The sequence below is a fragment of the Mirounga leonina genome, unplaced genomic scaffold, assembly GCF_011800145.1.
Source record: "Mirounga leonina isolate KUSES-001 unplaced genomic scaffold, KU_Mleo_1.0 Mir_197, whole genome shotgun sequence".
In the NCBI taxonomy this organism is placed as follows: domain Eukaryota; kingdom Metazoa; phylum Chordata; class Mammalia; order Carnivora; family Phocidae; genus Mirounga; species Mirounga leonina.
Window position 1 is genome coordinate 5,324,561 of NW_023270494.1, and position 19,417 is coordinate 5,343,977.

General features: G+C 44.4%; 1 protein-coding gene across 1 annotated transcript in view; it reads left to right on the top strand.

Moving 5' to 3' along the window:
• Positions 1-681: 681 nt before the first annotated feature.
• Positions 682-19,417, top strand: part of SRP68 (signal recognition particle 68) — a 30,340-nt gene continuing 11,604 nt past the window's right edge. The window contains exons 1-8 of the mRNA XM_035025970.1: positions 682-853; positions 2,395-2,461; positions 4,563-4,676; positions 6,874-7,069; positions 8,860-8,942; positions 9,438-9,547; positions 9,908-9,990; positions 11,890-12,030. Coding sequence (XP_034881861.1) covers positions 682-853; positions 2,395-2,461; positions 4,563-4,676; positions 6,874-7,069; positions 8,860-8,942; positions 9,438-9,547; positions 9,908-9,990; positions 11,890-12,030 — 966 coding nt within the window. The remainder of the gene's footprint in view (positions 854-2,394; positions 2,462-4,562; positions 4,677-6,873; positions 7,070-8,859; positions 8,943-9,437; positions 9,548-9,907; positions 9,991-11,889; positions 12,031-19,417) is intronic.

Sequence of the window (19,417 nt, forward strand, 5' to 3'; positions counted from 1 at the left end):
AGAGCCCACGGTGCCGTATTGCAGAGGAAATCTTCAGCCTCCCTCGCCTCAGCACTTCTCCCTCCTGAACTGCTGGACTGCTCGCTCCAAAGTCCAGAGACATACGTCCCTAGCAGTCCCAGAAGTTCCTACACCGGCTCTCAGCTTGCTGGCCCCCGACCCCGCCAGCGATTCCTCTGGCCATGGCTTTCTCAGGGTGGGCCCCAGAGGACGGCGCAGAGGCGACTCCCTCACAGGTGGAGTGCTTCATGAGGGTGGCGTGGGTACCGCATCTCCCGAGTATCCAGGGAGGTAGACACCCCGAATCCCAAAGTCCTTAGCCAACCACCCCGCCCTCTGTGCTTGGGACGTGAGCCGGATCCCCCGTGCAAGGATGCAGGAGGTGGGGGGGGTGCATCTCCGAGTCCTGCGCCCTCGGTGGACCAGAGGAGGGGTTGCCCCGGAAAGACCTCACTAGCTCCGGTCTCCCCGCGTGAACAAGCCCTCAGCCCCGCCCGCCCCGACTCAAGAACCCGAGCCCACGCGCAGGCGCGCTCCAACAAGTGGCTCCTGGGGGCTGGCGGCGCCGTCGGCCCTGAAGTCCGCCACTATCCCGTCAGGCCGTCGGGGCAGGCCTCGCTCTCTTCCGCCTCCGTCGTCCCGCCTCCTCTATCCCGTCTGGCTCTGCGGCGCTGGGGCAAGATGGCTGCTGAGAAACAGGTTCCCGGTGGCGGCGGCGGCGGCGGCAGCGGCGGCGGCAGTGGCGGTAGCGGTGGTGGACGCGGTGGCGGAGGAGAGGAAAATAAGGAAAACGAACGGCCTTCAGCCGGATCGAAGGCAAACAAAGAATTCGGGGATAGCCTGAGTTTGGAGAGTATCCTAGAGTAATCAGGCCTAACTCGCAATGACTACGTGTCGATATGCAGGGCCGGGGGCGGGAGAGGCGGCGAGTCCCGGCAGGTCCCGGGCAGGAGAGGCCGAGGGTTGCAGTTTCTCTCGCCCTTACTTTCTGGCACTCAGAGTTACAGGGTCTGTTTTTCGCTCGGTCTTTTATGGCTTCTCATTCGCTTTCCAGGCTGGGGAACGTTCTTTTCTTTCAAGCGGCACCGGGATATTGGGCAGATTCCTGCAGTTCCTCGCAGCTGCCCGTTTGGAGGGCTGGTGACGGGGATGACACTGTGGCCACCCCAGTGAGCTGGGCTGTCTTAGCATCTTGAGTCACTGCACTGAAGAGGGGAAACTGCAGTATTGACGTTTTAGCTTAATACTTTTGTCTGACAGCTGTTGGGGAACGGATAGTAAAAATTAAAGTGTGATGCTTTGGCAGTGGAGGCAAAGATTGAGTGCTCTGAGGAAGAGCTTGTTGCCCGTTTTGAATATAAACGTAGCTTCACATCACTTGTATTGCTTTCTTAATAGCCCTGTAGGCATTTTATCTTGTTGAGAGTCTCGTTTAGTTGATCCGGTGGAATGGATCTGTAGTTTTCATCAGAGTGTATCACAGCTGAGTGCCTGAGACACTAGTTTGTGGCTTTTTGAAATGAATGACAAACGGAGAAGATGTAGGTGAATTTCTGAAATAACACATTTAGCTTGACATCTTAATGTCGTTTTCAGAGGATTGGAGTTTCACTTTTGAACTGGTGATCTAGTTCTAAATGGATATTAGAATGCCTTGATTCTGTACAAACCTTACAGCTTCTTACTCCTTTTAGTTGTTGAAATAGTGCTTTTAGTGTTCGATATCTTAAGTCTGTAGAAGAGCATTGAGGAAACTTTAAAAGAGAACTAAAATTGTAGATAAAGGTCACTGGGCTTCCTAAAGTTTGGTACAAAATCTTAAAATATTTTATGATTCTTAATATGGAGAGTTTGGTCAGAGCTTTTTCTTTAAAAGAACTAATATTTTTATGCAAGCTGTGGCCTAGTTTGGTTGGCATGTGCTAACCATAGGCTCATGCAGCATCACAGCTGTTAAGGAAAATTAGATTTGGCAGATGTAGGAAGTTACGCAAATAGAGGAGTAGTACACGTCATTTATAACCTGAATCTGCTTGAATGAGTAAAATCCTGGGTCCAGGTGTAAATCAGTGAGAACCATCCCAGTTATAATCAGTAGTTAGAATCCAGCAACTTTATTTAAGCTGTTAGATTTCAGTAATCCTCAATGGCTAATACCCTGCTTTTTTAGTTTGAAAGTAACAGTTCAGGCAATCAGTTTTTCTGCTTGCTTTGCCCTGTCCTATGACAAGACAGCTACTGAAAATGATTACGAGAGATTTCAGTAATTAGTGTACTAAGCATTTCAGAAATGTTTAACATGCTGTGGTTTGATACAAATATAGACTAATGGGAATATGTTTTGATTTATTTGGATTCTTACCATTGTAAGCTTTTCCTTAATCTTGGCTCTAGTTCTTCAGATTATTAAGGAATCCCAGCAGCAGCATGGTTTACGGCATGGAGATTTTCAGAGGTATAGGTTAGTATCATGTGTAAGATATATGGAAATTATTGTGGAATTTTCAAGCTTGGTTTGCTTTTGTTAATATCCTACTTATTTTGCTGTGTCAAAGTATACTTAGAAAGTCTGACTCTGAGCTTATATTGAGTCCTCAAAATGTACTTTTCAAATTTAAAATTTCACAGTGAATAAAAGGAGCCAACGTTTTTATCCATTTTGCCTCACAATATTGCAGATACATTGGAGGTTTCTGCTGAAAATAGCAAGCAGTTACGTTAATAATTTTTTTAAAAACTTAACCATATTGTCAGAGTCTTGGTTAAATGTGAAGTTTTCCAGTTATTTATTTATTTATTTAAAGTAAGCTGTGTGTCCATTGTGGGACTTGAACTCACAACCCCAAGATCAAAAGCCGCATACTCCACTGACTGAGCCAACCAGGCACCCCATATAAGGGGAGTTTCTATAATATCATTATAATTTATTGGTAAACTTTGTAACAGCCTTCAAGTTGGAAAACAAATTTAATATGACTCTTAAAAATAGAATAGATGCCTAATGTATAATATAGTTCAGTACTTTGGAGGCAGAAATATCCAAACTTCTAAAAAATTTTTTTAATTATTTTATTTGACACAGAGCGAGAGAGAGACAGAGCAAGCACAAGCAGGGGGAATAGCAGGCAGGGGAGAAGCAGGTTCCCGGCTGAGCAAGGATCCTGATGTGGGACTCGATCCCAGGACCCTGGGATCATGACCTCAGCCGAAGGCAGCCGCTTAACCGACTGAGCCACCCAGGCGCCCCCCAACCATTTTATATTGAAGATACAGGCTTTGGGGGGGAGGGGCAGAGGGAGAGGGAGAAGCAGATTCCCAGCTGAGCATGGAGCCCAATGTGGAGCTGGATCCCAGGAGCCCGGGATCATGACCTGAGCTGAAGGCAGCTCAACTGACTGAGCTACCCAGGTGCCCCTGGCTACGGACTTTTAAAAGTGCTACTGAACAAAACACTCTACAGATTCTAAAGGAGTGAGCCATGTCATAAATGGTCCACAACACTGGGTGACGTGAGCAAGGTGGGGAGTGGTAGAAGATAAAGTGGGAGAAATAAGCGGGGCCAGAATGGGTAGGGTCCTATAAGCCAGGGTGACTTGTTCAGGTTAATGTAGGCACGATGAAGCAATGAAAAAGTTTTAATTGGAGACTTCTAATTGGAGGGGTTTTTTTTAATTATTAAGGAAATTTTCAAAAACAGATGTAGAGATACTGTAGTGAATCTATCACTCAGTTATTACAGAGATCAGCTTTCTGCCCTTTTATCTGTTCCCTGTCTCTTTTTTTTTTAAGTTAGGCTCCATGCGGAGCGTAGAGCCCAGTGTGGGGCTCGAACTCACAAGACCTAGCTGAGATCAGGAGTTGGAGAGTTAACTGCCTGAGCCACCTAGGTGCCCCTGTTCCCTCTCCTTTTTTAAAAAATGCTTTTTTATTGAAGGATTTTTTTTTTTTACCGTTCTATTGCAATATAATTTATATACAGAAAAGTATACAGAAAGAGATGAATTTTTCACAATCTGTAACCAGCAGACATTATCAGACGACATTACCAGCATCCCAGAAGTCTCCCTTTTGCTCCTTCTAATCACAAACCCTTCCTCCCAGAAGGTCACCACAGTCATGATGTCTGACACCTTAGATTAGGTTTGAAATGTGTTTCCAGTGACACCAGTCGTACCGCCCTGCAGGTTTTAGTTAACTAAATCTTTGCAAGATGATGTGTGGTGTCTGTGGTAACCATAAGTAGAACATCTCAAACCTTTGACCTTACTTTATTGTAGAATGTGCTATTGAAAGTACTGTTGGGGGCACCTGGGTGGCTCAGATGGTTAAGCGTCTGCCTTCGGCTCATGTCAGGATCCCAGAGTCCTGGGATCGAGCCCCGCATCGGGCTCCCTGCTCAGCGGGGGGCCTGCTTCTCCCCTTCCCTCTACTTCTCCCCTGCTCATATTCTCTCTTTCTCTCTCTGTATCTCTGTATCTCGAATGAATAAATTTAAAAAAACTTAAAAAAAAAAAAAAAGAAAGTACTATTGGGTTGCCTGAATTGTTGTTTTTTTATTTCAGGGGCTACTGTTCCCGTAGACAAAGACGTCTTCGGAAAACACTCAACTTCAAGATGGGGAACAGACACAAATTTACAGGGAAAAAAATAACTGAAGATCTTCTGACTGATAACAGGTATTGACTGCTCTGTGCTAGTTGTTAAATGCTTCTCGCTAATGCGTTTATTGAACAATTGTGTGTTAGACCCTTTAATTACCTCAGGTGATTCTTCTAGGAGCTCTCTGGAATAGACATGTATACTATTCTTAAGTTATAGGATGAGGAGACTGAGGCTCAGAGAGGTTTGGTAACGTTTTCAGGAGGTGTGGCGGAGTGCTAAACGCTAAAGTCTGTGATTAGAACCTGATGGGGTATTGGGTAAGGTTCTGGAATGCAAGTTTCAGTGTATAAGTGCTTACTTAAATCCATATATCTTCAATGAAATTTGCTGTGTGTGAATTTTCCAGAAGAGTTTTATGTTTCGGTGCTGAATGCAGCCATTCTTAAATTTGCAGAAGGATCAGTCTGTCAAGCAGCATGTATTAAAGGTCTCTAGGCCAGTTCCTCAAATTTCAGCCCGTGGGCCAAATTGGTCCTTTTGCCACCTGTTTTTGTAAAGTGTTTTGTTTTGTCTTTTTTTTTGAGAGAGAGCGAGGCGCTCGAGCAGGGGCACAAGCACGCACAAGAGGGGGGAGGGACAGGGGGAGAGGGAGAAGCAGACTCCCCACTGAGCACAAAGCCCGATGGATGCCAGGTTCAAACCCAGGACCCCGGGATCATGACCTGAGCCGAAGGCAGATGCTTAACTGACTAAGCCACCCAGGTGCCCCTTGTTTTGTTTTGTTTTGTTTTGTTTTTTTAGGTAATCTCTACACCCAACATGGGGCTTGAACTCACAACCCAGAGATCAAGAGTTGCATGCTCTAGTGACTGAGCCAGCCAGGCGCCCCAGGGGGGTTTTGATAGGGAAACTGGGAAGCCTGCATTGAGGAGGCTGGACCTTGAGGGGTTTCTGAGAGGAAAGAACATTCTGTGTGAGGGGAAACAGCTTGCCTTGGTGTCTGAATGTACTTTAGGAATTACAATGCTCTGGACAGTTAGCTGCTGCTCAGGCAGCAGAGAGGCTGGGAGCTTGGTATATGGAGACACAGAGAACTAGAGCATGGAGCCCATGATGGGCTTCAGCAGGAGGTATTGGTTAAATCTGATGAGAACAGGTTAGGAAGGGTCTCTGATAATGAGATCCTTTATTTTGAAGAGACAAGATTAAGCTCACGTTTAAGGAAGATTTTTTTTTTTTTTTAAGATTTTATTTATTTATTTGACAGAGACAGAGACAGCGAGAGCAGGAACACAAGCAGAGGGAGTGGGAGAGGGAGAAGCAGGCTTCCTGCTGAGCCGGGAGCCCGATGTGGGACTCGATCCTAGAACCCTGGGATCATGACCTGAGCTGAAGGCAGTCGCTTAACCAACTGAGCCACCCAGGCGCCCCACGTTTAAGGAAGATTAATCAAGGCAGTAGCTTAAAAGATTTTCCAGTATCATAATAAAGTGGCTAATTTATTCAGTCTTTATTAGTAAGTGCCAGACTCTGGTGTAAGTGTGTTACATGTATTACTACACGGGAGACTGAGGCACAGAAAGATTAGTACTTTGTCCAGTGTCACATAGTTAGTGACAGATGGTCCTGACATTCCAACCCTGACTCTAGAGCCTTTTTCTTAACCACTTCAATATGGTGCCTCTTAAGGACTTGGTTTTCAGCTGGGTTGGGATGGAGGAGGTGTTGATTCAAAGATGAGGCCAGATTGTGTGCCTGGGCTCCCCCTTTGCTAAAACTGGGGAGGAGTAAGTCTGCGTTTGCCCAGTCTGAGGTGGTAGCAGGTGTTTTTAGTGAGCTGTGTCTGGTGGGTGGTTAGAAATTTGAGGTGGAGCCTGATCGGAGATGCTGGTTGGGCGCCATGATTGATACTGGGAGAAGAGTAGTGCTTTTTCTTCTTTTTCTTTTTTTTAATATTTTTTAAGTTTTAGAGCTTGAGTGAGAGGGGCAGTGACAGAGGGAGAAAGAATCTCAGGTAGACTCCACGCTGAACGCAGAGCCCAATGTGTGTGGGGCTCGATCTCACAAGTCTGAGATTATGACCTGAGCCAAAACCAAGAGTCAGACACTTAACCAATTGCGCCTCCCAGGCCCCGAGAAGGGTAGTTCTGAGGAGGAAAGCCAGGGAGGGTGTCGGGAGAAGTTGAGAGGCTGAAGATCGTGCCTTGGGGAATATCAAAGTCTGATGCTCTTGGCATTCATTGTTCAGGTTGCCCGTTTTCTCTTGCTTAGGTATTTGCTTCTGGTTCTGATGGATGCTGAACGAGCCTGGAGCTATGCCATGCAGCTGAAACAGGAAGCCAACACTGAACCCCGAAAACGGTTCCACTTGTTGTCTCGCCTGCGCAAAGCCGTGAAGCACGCAGAGGAATTGGAACGCTTGTGTGAGAGCAATCGCGTGGATGCCAAGACCAAGTTAGAGGCTCAGGTTAGTGTCTTTTTTTTTTTTTTTTTAAAGATTTAATTTATTTGACAGAGAGAGACACAGCGAGACAGGGAACACAAGCAGGGGGAGGGGGAGAGGGAGAAGCAGGCTTCCCACTGAGCAGGGAGCCCGATGCGGGGCTCCATCCCAGGACCCTGGGATCCTGACCTGAGCCGAAGGCAGACGCTTAACGACTGAGCCACCCAGGCACCCCGGTCTTGCTTTTTCAAGGCGAAGTTGGCATCTCTTACTTTTGTTTTTGAGCTCTTGGCTTGTTTTTGTTTTCTTCCCCCCTAACTTTATGTATGTATGTATGTATGTTTATAATCTCTGCACCCAGTGTGGGCCTTGAACTCATGACCCCAAAATCAAGAGTCATATGCTCCACCAGCTGAGCCTGCCCTTGAAATGGAGATAGAAAGCTTGACTCTTAGATCTGGGAAGTTCACAAAATAATTTTTTTTTCAGGGCTCTCTGCATTTTTTTTTTTTTTTAAGATTTTATTTATTTATTTTAGAGAGAGAATGAGATAGAGCATGAGAAGGGGGAGGGTCAGAGGGAGAAGCAGACTCCCTGCCGCGCAGGGAGCCCGATGTGGGACTCGATCCTGGAACTCCAGGATCATGACCTGAGCCGAAGGCAGTCGCTTAACCAACTGAGCCACCCAGGCGCCCTGCATTTTTAAATTTTATTTAAGTTCAGAAAAAAAAAATGCAGTTACCATATAGTGTATTAGTTTCAGAGAAATGAGATTTTTTTTTTTTTTAAAAGATTTTATTTATTTGACAGAGACACAGCAAGAGCAGGAACACAAGCAGGGGGAGTGGGAGAGGGAGAAGCAGGCTTCCCGCTGAGCAGGAAGCCCAATGTGGGGCTCAATCCCAGGACCCTGAGAGCATGACCTGAGCCGAACGCAGACGCTTAATGACTGAGCCACCCAGGCACCTCTGAAATGAATTTTTAAAAAGAGATAGATACTGCAAATTTACGTTCAGCTTCTGATACTGAATGTTATATCCTGGAAGCTAATTGTTAAGTCACATGAAGAAAACAGACTTTTTTTTTTTTTTTAATTCTAGTCAGTGAATGAATCATGGTGAATTATTTGTGTTTCACATTTTATTTTTTTTAAGATTTTTATTTATTTATTTGACAGAGAGAGACACAGCAAGAGGGAATACAAGCAGGGGGAGTGGGAGAGGGAGAAGCAGGCTTCCCGCTGAGCAGGGAGCCCGATGTGGGGCTCAATCCCAGGACCCTGGGATCATGACCTGAGCCAAAGGCAGACTCTTAACAACTGAGCTACCCAGGCTTTCTCTCTCTTTTTTAAGAAAAGATTTATTTATTTAAAGAGAGAGCAAGTGTGCCGCAGGGAGGGTCAGAGAAAGTCTTCAGCAGACTCTGCTGTCTGAGCGCAGAGCCCGATGTGGGGCTTGATCCCATGACCCTGAGATCATGACCTGAGCTGAAACCAAGAGCTGGTCGCTCAGCTGACTACACCACCCAGGCGCCCCAATAAATTTTCTCTGTTAAAATCACTCTGAATGGGGTGCCTGGGTGGTACAGTTGGTCGAGTGACTTTTGATCTCAGTTCGGGTCTTGATCTTAGTGTTGGGTTCAAGCCCCATGTTAGGCTCCAGGCTTGAAGCCTTCTTAAAAATAAATAAATAAAATAAAATCACCCTGATGAATATCTCTGTATTCCTGATGTCAAAGCTGAAAGCAGGTGGAGGAGATTGAGCGGTGGCCTTGGCTCTTGGGTGTTGAAGCAGCTCCCTTCTTCCCCTTTCCAGGCTTATACGGCGTACCTCTCAGGAATGCTGCGTTTTGAACATCAGGAATGGAAAGCTGCGATTGAGGCTTTTAATAAATGCAAGTAAGTCCTCTGGTTCAAAAGCCATGGCCAATTTCGATTGTACATAGTCCCTTTTAAGCTGCAGATCACCTAATGATTGTTTCTACAGAAGTACAGTTACTCATTTATTTAGTTTAAGATTTATTTATGTTAGAGTGTGCATGTGGGAGAGAGCACTCGGTGGGGAGGGGCAGAGGGAGAGGGAGAATCTCGAGCAGACTCCCTGCTGAGTGCGGAGCCTGACATGGGGCTCAGTCTCACGACCCCAGGATCATGGCCTGAGCCGAAATCAAGAGTTGGACACCCGGTCGACTGAGCAAGCCCCAGTTACTTATTTTTTTTTCCTTCCCTTCCCTTTTAGGAATATTGATTGTTCTCATTCATCCTTAGAACCGTGCCAGTTCTCATAGTTGGTAGAAGGGTCTCAAAGTGCCATGTTTTGTTTTTAGCCATTGTGTTCTTTTTTATTTTCCTGGAGTAAGGCTGCTGTGAAAGCTGGTGTTTCTTTCCCCGCAGAACTATCTACGAGAAACTAGCCAGTGCTTTCACAGAAGAGCAGGCTGTACTCTACAACCAGCGTGTGGAAGAGATCTCACCCAACATCCGCTACTGTGCATATAACATTGGTGAGCAGGGGCTGAGTGGAGCACAGACGGGTGGGCTGGTGGTGGTTCATCTCGGAGAGCCTAGAGGATTTGTTTAACTTTCGTGCTTTCCTTGTCCCTGCATCCGTCCTTGGCACGGGTTTTGGCTGATGAGAAGGGTAGAGCTGTCGACATCAGCCCAGCTTAAAGTCACAGAAGGCAGTTCCTGTGCTTTGTTTCCATCCTGCCAACTTCTGTACTCCTCAAGAGCTTTGTGAACGGACTTGAGGTTCACTGGACTGTGTCTGTGCAAGAGGAAGAGCTTGGAGTTGAATCTAGTGGTTCTTGAGAGATCAGACCAGACCCTTGAGGATTGCTACTCAACAGCTCTCTCTTTCTCAGGGGACCAGTCCGCTATCAATGAACTCATGCAGATGAGATTGAGGTCTGGGGGCACTGAGGGTCTTCTGGCTGAAAAATTGGAGGTAATCTAGTCTGTACGTTTTTGTGAAGTCTTTGGTTGGAAAAAGTCTAGAAAAAGAAGTAATTCATAATCTCAGTACTCAGTGTAATTGCTATTAATATATGCATATTTATATCCATGTATTTTTAACAAACTTTTTTCATTTAATATTTTAAAGTATTCATTTTTTTATCTCATTTATTTTCTAGGCAAGTAATGTAGGAAAATAGAGAAAGTAGGAAATACAAAAGACGGGGGAAAACTAAAATCAGATGGTAAAATCAGAGGTAACCACTACTACTAAGGTGATGAATAGCTTACAGATTTTTGTATATGTAGGAAAGAAAGGTATATGTACATATATTTTTTAAGATTTTATTTAGAGCGAGAAAGAGCACAGGATGGGGGGGAGAGAGAGAGAATCCCAAGCAGACTCCCTGCTGAGTGCAGAGCCCAACACAGGGCTCAATCCCATGACCCCGAGACTACAACCCAAGCTGAAACCAAGAGTTGGATGGACGCCCAACTGACTGAACCACCCAGCTGCCCCAAAAAGGCGCACGCGCGCATATACGTATATGTTTGTTTTTAAAGATTTTGTCAGAGAGAGAGAGGGAGGGCACAAGCAGGGGGAGTGGCAGCAGAGGGAGAAACAGGTTCCCTGCTGAGCAAGGAGCCTGATGTGGGACTCAATCCCAGGACCTTGGGATCATGACCTGAGCCGAAGGCAGATGCTTAACCAACTGAGCCACCCAGGGGTCCCAAGGCATATATTTTTTAAATGGGATCTCGGGGCGCCTGGGTGGCTCAGTTCTTAAGCGTCTGCCTTTGGCTCAGGTGATGATCCCAGGGTCCTGGGATCAAGCCCTGCATCCAGCTCCCTGCTCGGCGGGAAGCCTGCTTCTCTCTCTCCCACTCCCCCTGCTTGTGTTCCCTCTCTTGCTGTGTCTCTCTCTGTCGAATAAATAAATCTTAAAAAAAAAGGGATCTCAGTATACACTGTTCAGTAACGTGCTTTTTATTTTTTTAATTTTTAAAGATTTTATTTATTTTGAGAGAGAGAGAGCATGAATGGGGGGGGAGGGGTGGACGGAGAGGGAGAAGCAGAGTCCCTGCTGAGCAGGGAGCCCAATGTGGGGCTCGATCCTAGGACCCCAGGATCATGACCTAAGCCAAAGGCACATGCTTAACCAACTGAGCCACCCAGGCACCCCAGTAACGTGGTTTTTAAATATAACATCTCGAGTGGTTTTTTTTTCCACTTCAGTAAATATTCCTACACTGTCATGTTTTGATAGCCACGTAGTACTCTTTTGTACTGAAGTCTGCTTCATTTGAACACTTTACTGTTGTTCATTAAGTGATAAAGAGTGTTACCATGAATATCAGTGTTTTTGTACACATTCTTAGTTATTTCCTTAAGATACATTCCTAAGCATGGGGTTGAATATTTTGGAAGCTTTTGATTCATATTGACAAATATCTTTAAGGAAGTTTCTACTAAATTACATTTCTGTTTATAGAATATACAGGTAGTTTCTCTCCTATACCCTTACTGAACCTTAGTGTTGCTCTTTTTAATTTTTTTAAGTTTTCAAAAATTTTTTGTCATTATTATTCTTTTAAGTAGGCTCCACATCCAGCATGGAGCTTGAACTCACTACCTCCAGGCCAAGAGTCACATGATCTACTGACTGAGCCAGCCAGGCGCCCCAGTGTTGCTCTTTTTTAACTTTCTGTTACGTCCTTTTAATGTGTGAGTTTCTATAAGCTAAGATAGATGATACCATGGAGGAATTTAAATACAATTTGTATACTACTCTATAAGGCCTAATATGTTAGTTATAGAAAGAAACAACTAACAGTTCTTTCTACCTTTCACCACCAGCAATTAAAGCTTTGACTTTTGAAAACTTTCCAGGCATTGATCACTCAGACTCGGGCCAAACAGGCAGCCACCATGAGTGAAGTGGAATGGAGAGGGAGAACGGTTCCAGTGAAGATCGACAAAGTGAGGATCTTTTTATTGGGATTGGCTGATAACGAAGCAGCCATTGCCCAGGTGAGGGGCAGCTGCCCATTCCTTCTTCCGTGTGTGTCTGAAGTTGTCCTTGCGTGTTTACAATGTAGATGGGTGTTCATTTCTCACAAAGCAAAAATTTGTCTTAATGCTATTTGAGATTTGGTCACCAAATTATTGTAAAAGTTGAACTCATAGGAGAGTTCTTGCATTGAGAGGGCAAAGATAATTGGCAGCGGCAGTCCTCGACGTGGACGTGGAAATGAGAGCGGTGAGAGGCTGGCTTAATGCGAGGGGTCCCGTCCGGCCCAGCAGGTGGTGCAGCAGCCTAACTGTTGTGTCTCTCTGACCTCTTGTCCTAGCCTTCTGTCCCTCAAGGGGCCCCTCTCATTCCTGAGCCTCTCCAGGAGAGTCTGGCTAAGCCAGAATATCTTGTTCTACATGTGGCATTTACGCCATGTTCATGCAAAGTGGTACTGCTCGATGTTGCTTATGGACATAATTGTTACCTGTTCGTGGGTATGAACAACTGAATAAGTTCCAAGAGATGAGAGATCCTAGTGATCTTGCTTTGTACAAAGTAGACAGTGATGAAGACACTTTCTGGATCTCTTCCTCCATGGGGTAAAGAGCATCTTAAAAAAACACCCAGCTGCTGAGCAGGTCTGCAGCCTGCCCCAGGGGCGTTTCCTGCCCCTTCACAGTAAGCCATTGCACCCTGAATAATTTGTACGTGGGAGTGCTTTGTTGGTTGTGCTCATCAGTTGTTTTAAGCGTCCAGACTTTTCAGTGACTTGTTCCGAAGTAGCTACTCTGGGTTGAGGACAGCTTTCAACAGTGGGAGAACTTCTTTGTGCCTCTGTCTAGGTTGTGTATTGCTTCTCTCGTTCCTCTTCGATTTGCGTAAAGGGCAGAAGACGAGAGCAATACTAGTAAGTTGATTTGTCCTTTAAAAGACTTTCTGGAGAGCATTTCATTGGCACTGCTGTATGGTAGTGTCTCTTCTGGACTTCGATTCTCATAGCAGCTCTTGAGCTTATGTGGTTGGGTTAATTCTTTTGTTCACTGTGGTATGTTCTGGAAGAGAAGAGCTGCCGTCAGTGACAATGGGGCAGGAGTTCTGGCTGTGGTCGGGGTTGGGGGGTGGCCATGGGGCAGATTAAATGGGGGGTCTCTTGAGGAATGGGCCACACGTATATTAAAGGACAAGGAAAGCTAACATTTACTAATTTTAAAAAGTATTTAGCGGGCGCCTGGGTGGCTCAGTTGGTTAAGCGACTGCCCTCGGCTCAGGTCATGATCCTGGAGTCCCGGGATCGAGTCCCGCATCGGGCTCCCTGCTCGGCGGGGAGTCTGCTTCTCCCTCTCCCACTCCCCGTTTGTGTTCCCTCTCTCGCTGTGTCTTTCTCTGTCAAATAAATAAATAAAATCTTTAAAAAAAAAAAAAGTTATTTAAAGTTTAGAAAAGGTAAATGTTTTAAAGTCCCATTTCCCATATACCTTCATTGATGTTGCATTTGCTCATAAAAAGGACAACGCTGGATTTCCTTTTAGCATTTTTCATGTTCACAAGTGATGTTATGCATTTTTTTACTTGTAGAAATCATACTGCAATCTCATTTTGAATCCTGTTTTTCTTAGCATGTTATAACGATTTTCCATGGTCTTATGTATCAGTTCACAAAATTTAAAAATACACGGTGGTCACTTGGTCAGAGACACCACAGAGATGAGCAAAGGAGGGTAATAGTCCTCCTTAATGTCCCAGATACACTGTTTAAAGCTTTCAAGTTTTTACTTTTTTAATCTTACGGGGTGGGTGATACTCTCATTGTACAGATGGGAAAACAGGTCTGAGAGAGACCATATAACTTGAGCCATACTCATCTGATAGAAGGGAGTGCTTGCCTATGAACCATGCCCTTTTGACTCCAAAGCTCGTGTTCCTTGAACTTTTCCATGTATCAGGAAGGCTAGTAACAGGATCATTTTACTTGGCTTTGGTGAATAGCTAATGTAATCTTACTTAATATGGTACATGGTACAAAAGCAGAGTCCTGGGTCCCTGGATTAGATGGAATGAGCAGAACGTTAATTGAAGCAAATAGTCCTCTCCAATTTAGTAGATTAGTGGGGGCAGGGGAGTTTCCCATGTGGAAAGAGAAGGGATAGTGGGGTTTTATTTGAATTTATCTTTCTCCTGCTTTGTATGCATAATTAAAAAATAAAAACCCACACGGTGGAGATCTTTTGTCTTATTCATAAAATCAGCTTGAGCTATAATTAGATGAAGTAAAAGCATTTTACAACTGCACTTGAAGCTTTTGCTTTTAAAATTGAAGATCATTTCAATCGTGGTGACTAGTTGAGCTTTGTGTACATTTTTAAAAGGATTACTCTCAGATTTGAGTGTTAGCATATTTGAAGGGTTGACTTCTGGGTCTTCAGGTCACTGTTGCTCCTTTTTTTTTTTTTTTTTAAGATTCATTTATTAGAGTGTGCTCTCTGGGGGAAGGGGCGGGAGGAGAAGGAGAGAGACTCTCAAGCAGACTCCCCACTGAGTGAGGAGCCCGACAATGGGGCTCAGTCTTATGACCCTGGACCCTGAGATCACGACCTGAGCTGAAACCAGGAGTTGGACGCCCAACCGAGCCACCCAGGTGCCCTGTAGCTGTTCCCTCTAAAGCAGTTCAAGATTGGCCAAAAATTTGGTAGTAATGGCAAGAAAAAAAGAGCAATGTTGGGGTACCTGGCTGTCTCAGTCGGTGGTGTGTGCAACTCTTGATCTTAGGGTCGTAAATTCAAGCCCCATGTTGGAGCCTACTTGACAAAACAGCAATGTTACTCCAACATTGAATAGATTAAAAAAAAATACAGTTGATTCTTGAACAACATAGGTTTGAACTGTGTAGGTCCACTTATAGGTGGACTTTCTTTTGATAAATATAATACAATGCTGTGAATGTATTTTCCATATGATTTTCTAAATGTTTTCTCTCCCCTAGCATATTTTAAGAATATAGTATATAACATAGATTATAATGTATAGAATCTAGGATATACCAGAGAGGAGGTGGTTGGGCGGGATGGGGAAAGGGTACACTGATGAAAAAAGTTATAAAATCATTAAAAAAAAAAAATACTCAAGGCCCCACCCGCCAGAGATTTTGATTTAGTAAGTCTGCATTAGGGCCCAAGAATTTGCTTCTAAGTTCCCAAACGATGCTAATTCTGCTGGTCCCAGGACCATGCTTTGACTAGCTCTACGTATTTTAATTATTTATTAGATATTTGTGAAGAGATGAAAGAAAATTAAAAGGCTTTGGCAAGGGGCGCCTGGATGGCTCAGTCCTTGAGTGTCTGTCTTCGGCTCAGGTCATGATCCCAGGGTCCTTGGGGCTCCTTGCTCTGCGGGAAGCCTGCTTCTTCCTCTCCCACTCCCCCTGCTTGTGTTCCTGCTCTCACTGTCTCTCTCTCTGTAAAATGATTAGATAAAATCTTAAAAAAAAAAAAAAAAGGCTTTGGCAAGCAGGAATGGTATATGCGTGTTTAATTGCTGTTCCATGGGCTATGGTGGAGTGTGTGAAGGCTGTAAGAAAGCAGAGGCTTAGAAGGAGCCGTACTGAGGACAGTTTCACATCTTTCAATTTGAGAGTAAAGGCTGAAGAGGGAGGAATATTTGAAGGCTATTAAATTAATTTTCAGTGTCAAATCAATCTTGTATATCTGAGGTAACCCCAGTTGGTTATGGTATATTATGGTACTTTTTATACATTGCTGGATTTCATTTGCTACTATTTAAGAATTTTGCATCTATTTACATGAGGAAGTGGCTTATAATTTCCTTAGAATGTCTTTTTTCAGGGTTTGGTATCAGGGTTGTACACACCTCATAAAACAGTCGTTAAGCGTCTGCCTTTGGCTCAGGTCATGATCCCAGGGTCCTGGGATCGAGCCCCACATCGGGCTCTCTGCTCAGCCGGGAGCCTGCTTCTCCCTCTCCCACTCCCCCTGCTTGTGTTCCCTCTCTAGCTGACTCTCTCTCTCTCTGTCAAATAAATAAAATCTTTAAAAAAAAAAAAAACAAGTTTGATGATTTTCCTTCCTTATTTCTGAAAGAATTTATGTAATACCAGTATTTTTCTTTTTCAAATGTTTGTTGTAATTCACCAGTGAAACTATTGGGCTTAGAGTTTTCTTTGTTTTTTTTTTTTTTAGATTTTTTTTAAAGATTTTATTTATTTATTTGAGACAGAATGAGAGAGAGAGAGAGAGCACATGAGAGGGGGGAGGGTCAGAGAGAGAAGCAGGCTCCCCGCCGAGCAGGGAGCCCGATGCGGGACTCGATCCAGGGACTCCGGGATCATGACCTGAGCCGAAGGCAGCCGCTTAACCAACTGAGCCACCCAGGCGCCCTTAGAGTTTTCTTTGTAGGAAGGGTTTATTTTTCCTTTTTTGGGATGGGATATAATTGACATAAAACATGAGTTCCACATGTACAGCATAATGATTTGATATTTATGGGAAAGTTTTTAAATTTTGTTGCTTGTTTTAAATTTAATTTGTCTTGTTTTTAAAAGGCATTTATTAATTTCGTGTACATTGTTGAATTTATTGACATAAAGTTTATATTTCCTTATCATTTCAGTGTTTGTAGGTTGTGTAGTGTTACCCCTATTAAGTGCCTAGTTAATGTGCTAATTGCAGTGAATACAGTTCTCCGGTTGTTAAAGATCATACAGTGCATTAGGGTCCCTTCTGAGTATCAGAGGTCTTTAAATAATGTGGCAGATGTGGAAGATGTAGATCAGACAAAATGTGTGTCAATCCCAGGGAATCCTGGTAAGGTTTTAACATTAAAACAGTTCAGTGCCTACTGTCCTATACGCACATATATATCAAATCTAGCCGTTAAGTAAAATAATTCAAGTACAGTATGAAATAAAGTTCAGTTAAATCCTTAGATGTCGGGTCTAGCACTGTAGCTGATTAAATATCTATTGAATTGAATCAGTCATGGGTTATTAACTAGGGAAAATGCCCTTTGGCCATTTGAGGTTAATCCCGGGAAGAACCATGTGCCCCTTGGTGCCTCTACCAGATTATTTGGCTGGATGTCACACAGGTCTTCTCCACCTTCCCCATTCTCATTGTGTGGGTTGTTCCCTGCCTTGGGGACCAAGAGCTGTGCCTTGGAGATGCAGGGCTCTTGGTTTCAATGTTTCTTTTTTTTTCTTCGTAAAGATTTACTTTTCAGTAATCTCCACACCCAACATGGGGTTTGAACCCACAACCGAGAGAGAGATCAAGAGTCGCACGTTCCACCGACTGAGCCGGCCAGGCGCCTCTTCATGTTTCTTCGCCTGGCTAGTGTTGGTATTGCCCCCCGTAGGGACTGGAATGCAAGCATTTGGTAGGCCGTTTATGCTTGCTTGTAGAGGTTTTGAGACATTTAAATACTAGAACAGCAGTTTACTGAAAAGCATAGAAGGAAGAAATAATTCAGGGAGATAAAGTGTTAGACTGAAAAGACTAGAGCAGGGAATTAATCTGCTGCCAAAATCCAGTTGCAAAATTCTTGGTCTCCTGAGCCAGGCTTTCTGTCTTCTTGGGCTGAATAATTGTGTTACTTTATAATTTGTTTCTGTTTTGTTTTATTAATCCTTGATTGTACCTGACTTGTCACTGGTGGTTGCATTGTGAGGATGTTGTCAGCTCTTTTGGAGAGATGGCCGGTTTGATGAGTTTTATCCTTGGGTTATGGTTAATAATTTAATGTGTGGGTGAAAGGGAGACCATTTGTCCTTCTCTTAAAAAAAAAAAAAAAAAAAAAAAAAAAAGCTGTTCCTAAGTGAGGTTTGTATTCTCCTTTACCAGATTTCCATGTGTTGTTTCCTGGACCTTAGTGGCCTGGGGAAGGCTTGGTTCCCATTCCCTTGGTTCTCCTGCGGGTGTGGTGGAGAATGTGGTCATACTTGCCTTGTCTGTCTCTTAGTCACACCGCCACCTTCCAGCAGTCTTTGTAGACAAGTGAAAACAACCTGGAAACTCTCTTGAATAGCAGGGGGTCTCTACCTCAGGACACACAGCAGCTGCATTCCCTCTTCAGGTCCTTGAGACACGTCTTGAGGCTTTCAGCACATCTTGGGGTGTTCCAAGTTTTATAAAAATTGATCTAGAATTTGTTTTTATTTATTAGGTCCAAGTAACACATTACTTCTGGCTTGAAGATTTCTTTGTCTCAGAGGCATGCCTGGAAAAAGGTGCAGGCAGACCATAAAGTCTCATGCAGGGAGTTTGCTGCCTGGGTTTAGGAGCCCATTCTTGTTGGTTCCATGACTGACTTGGGTCTGCATGTAGATGCTGAGGAATCCTGCCTCTGCATGTAGAGAGGTGTTTCTTGTTCGTTGTCTTTTCAGGATGATTTTAGCCTCCAAGATAGGTATGTAAATATGAGGGAAGTAGCAAAGTACAGTTCAGGCTTCCTATTTGGAGACATTTTGTTCAGCCCAGGGAGAACCCTGAGAACCTCTGCTGCAGAGGTTAGTGATCTCTGAGTCACCGTGCAGTGTGGGTGGCAGAAAACCCAAGTGGCTGAAGCTCTCGCCTTCCGATGGGCTTTTTCCTGCAGGTGGTTTCAGTCTTCGGTGAAGTTCCCAGTGGAACTTAGACTTCTGTGGAAGCAGTGGAAAGTTTGCTTACGTTCAGCACCTTGATGTAGAGGTGTCCTTATTCCGAGGGAACAAGAGTAATACGTGGCAGTAAAGAGGTTTATATTTTGCATCATTTTAGTTTTTTTTGAGCTGCACTCTTCTCTACAGTAAAGCAGACAAATCCTGTGTAGCTGGTGAAATGAAGTTTACTCTTCTCTTACTTTATATGCCCATTGCCCCAAATGTCGAACTTCTTAAAATAGTGTGGGTGGCATATCTGCCAGATTGTGAGACATCAGAACTGATGCATGAGCTCATCCTGCCTGCTAACAGTGTGGCTCCGTGTGTGTGTGTGTGTGTGTACAGTGTGTGTGCACAGCGTGTGTGTGCGTGTGTACGTACGTGTATCGTACACACGCACACACACACGGCACCTGCTGCCAAGTCTTCACAGACCCGAGTCCGGTCGTTAACTGTTAACCTGGCTGCCTCCGTCCACAGGATTTGTACTTCAGAACACGGGGCCAGCAAGCAAGACTGTTATACGAAGAGTCTTGCTAACTTGAGTTGCTGCGCAACGGTGTTTTATGTGAAGTGCTTCTCTGCGCCGTTGCGTACACGAGACGCTTGAACACCTGTGGCTGTTTACGCTTAAATCACTGAGGATTTCAGGTGCTCCGTAGCCACATGTGGCTGATGACTGCTGGACTGGACAGGGCGGCTGAGGGGGTTTCCATCATCACAGAAAGTTGTTTTTTTTTTTAAATAAAGATTTT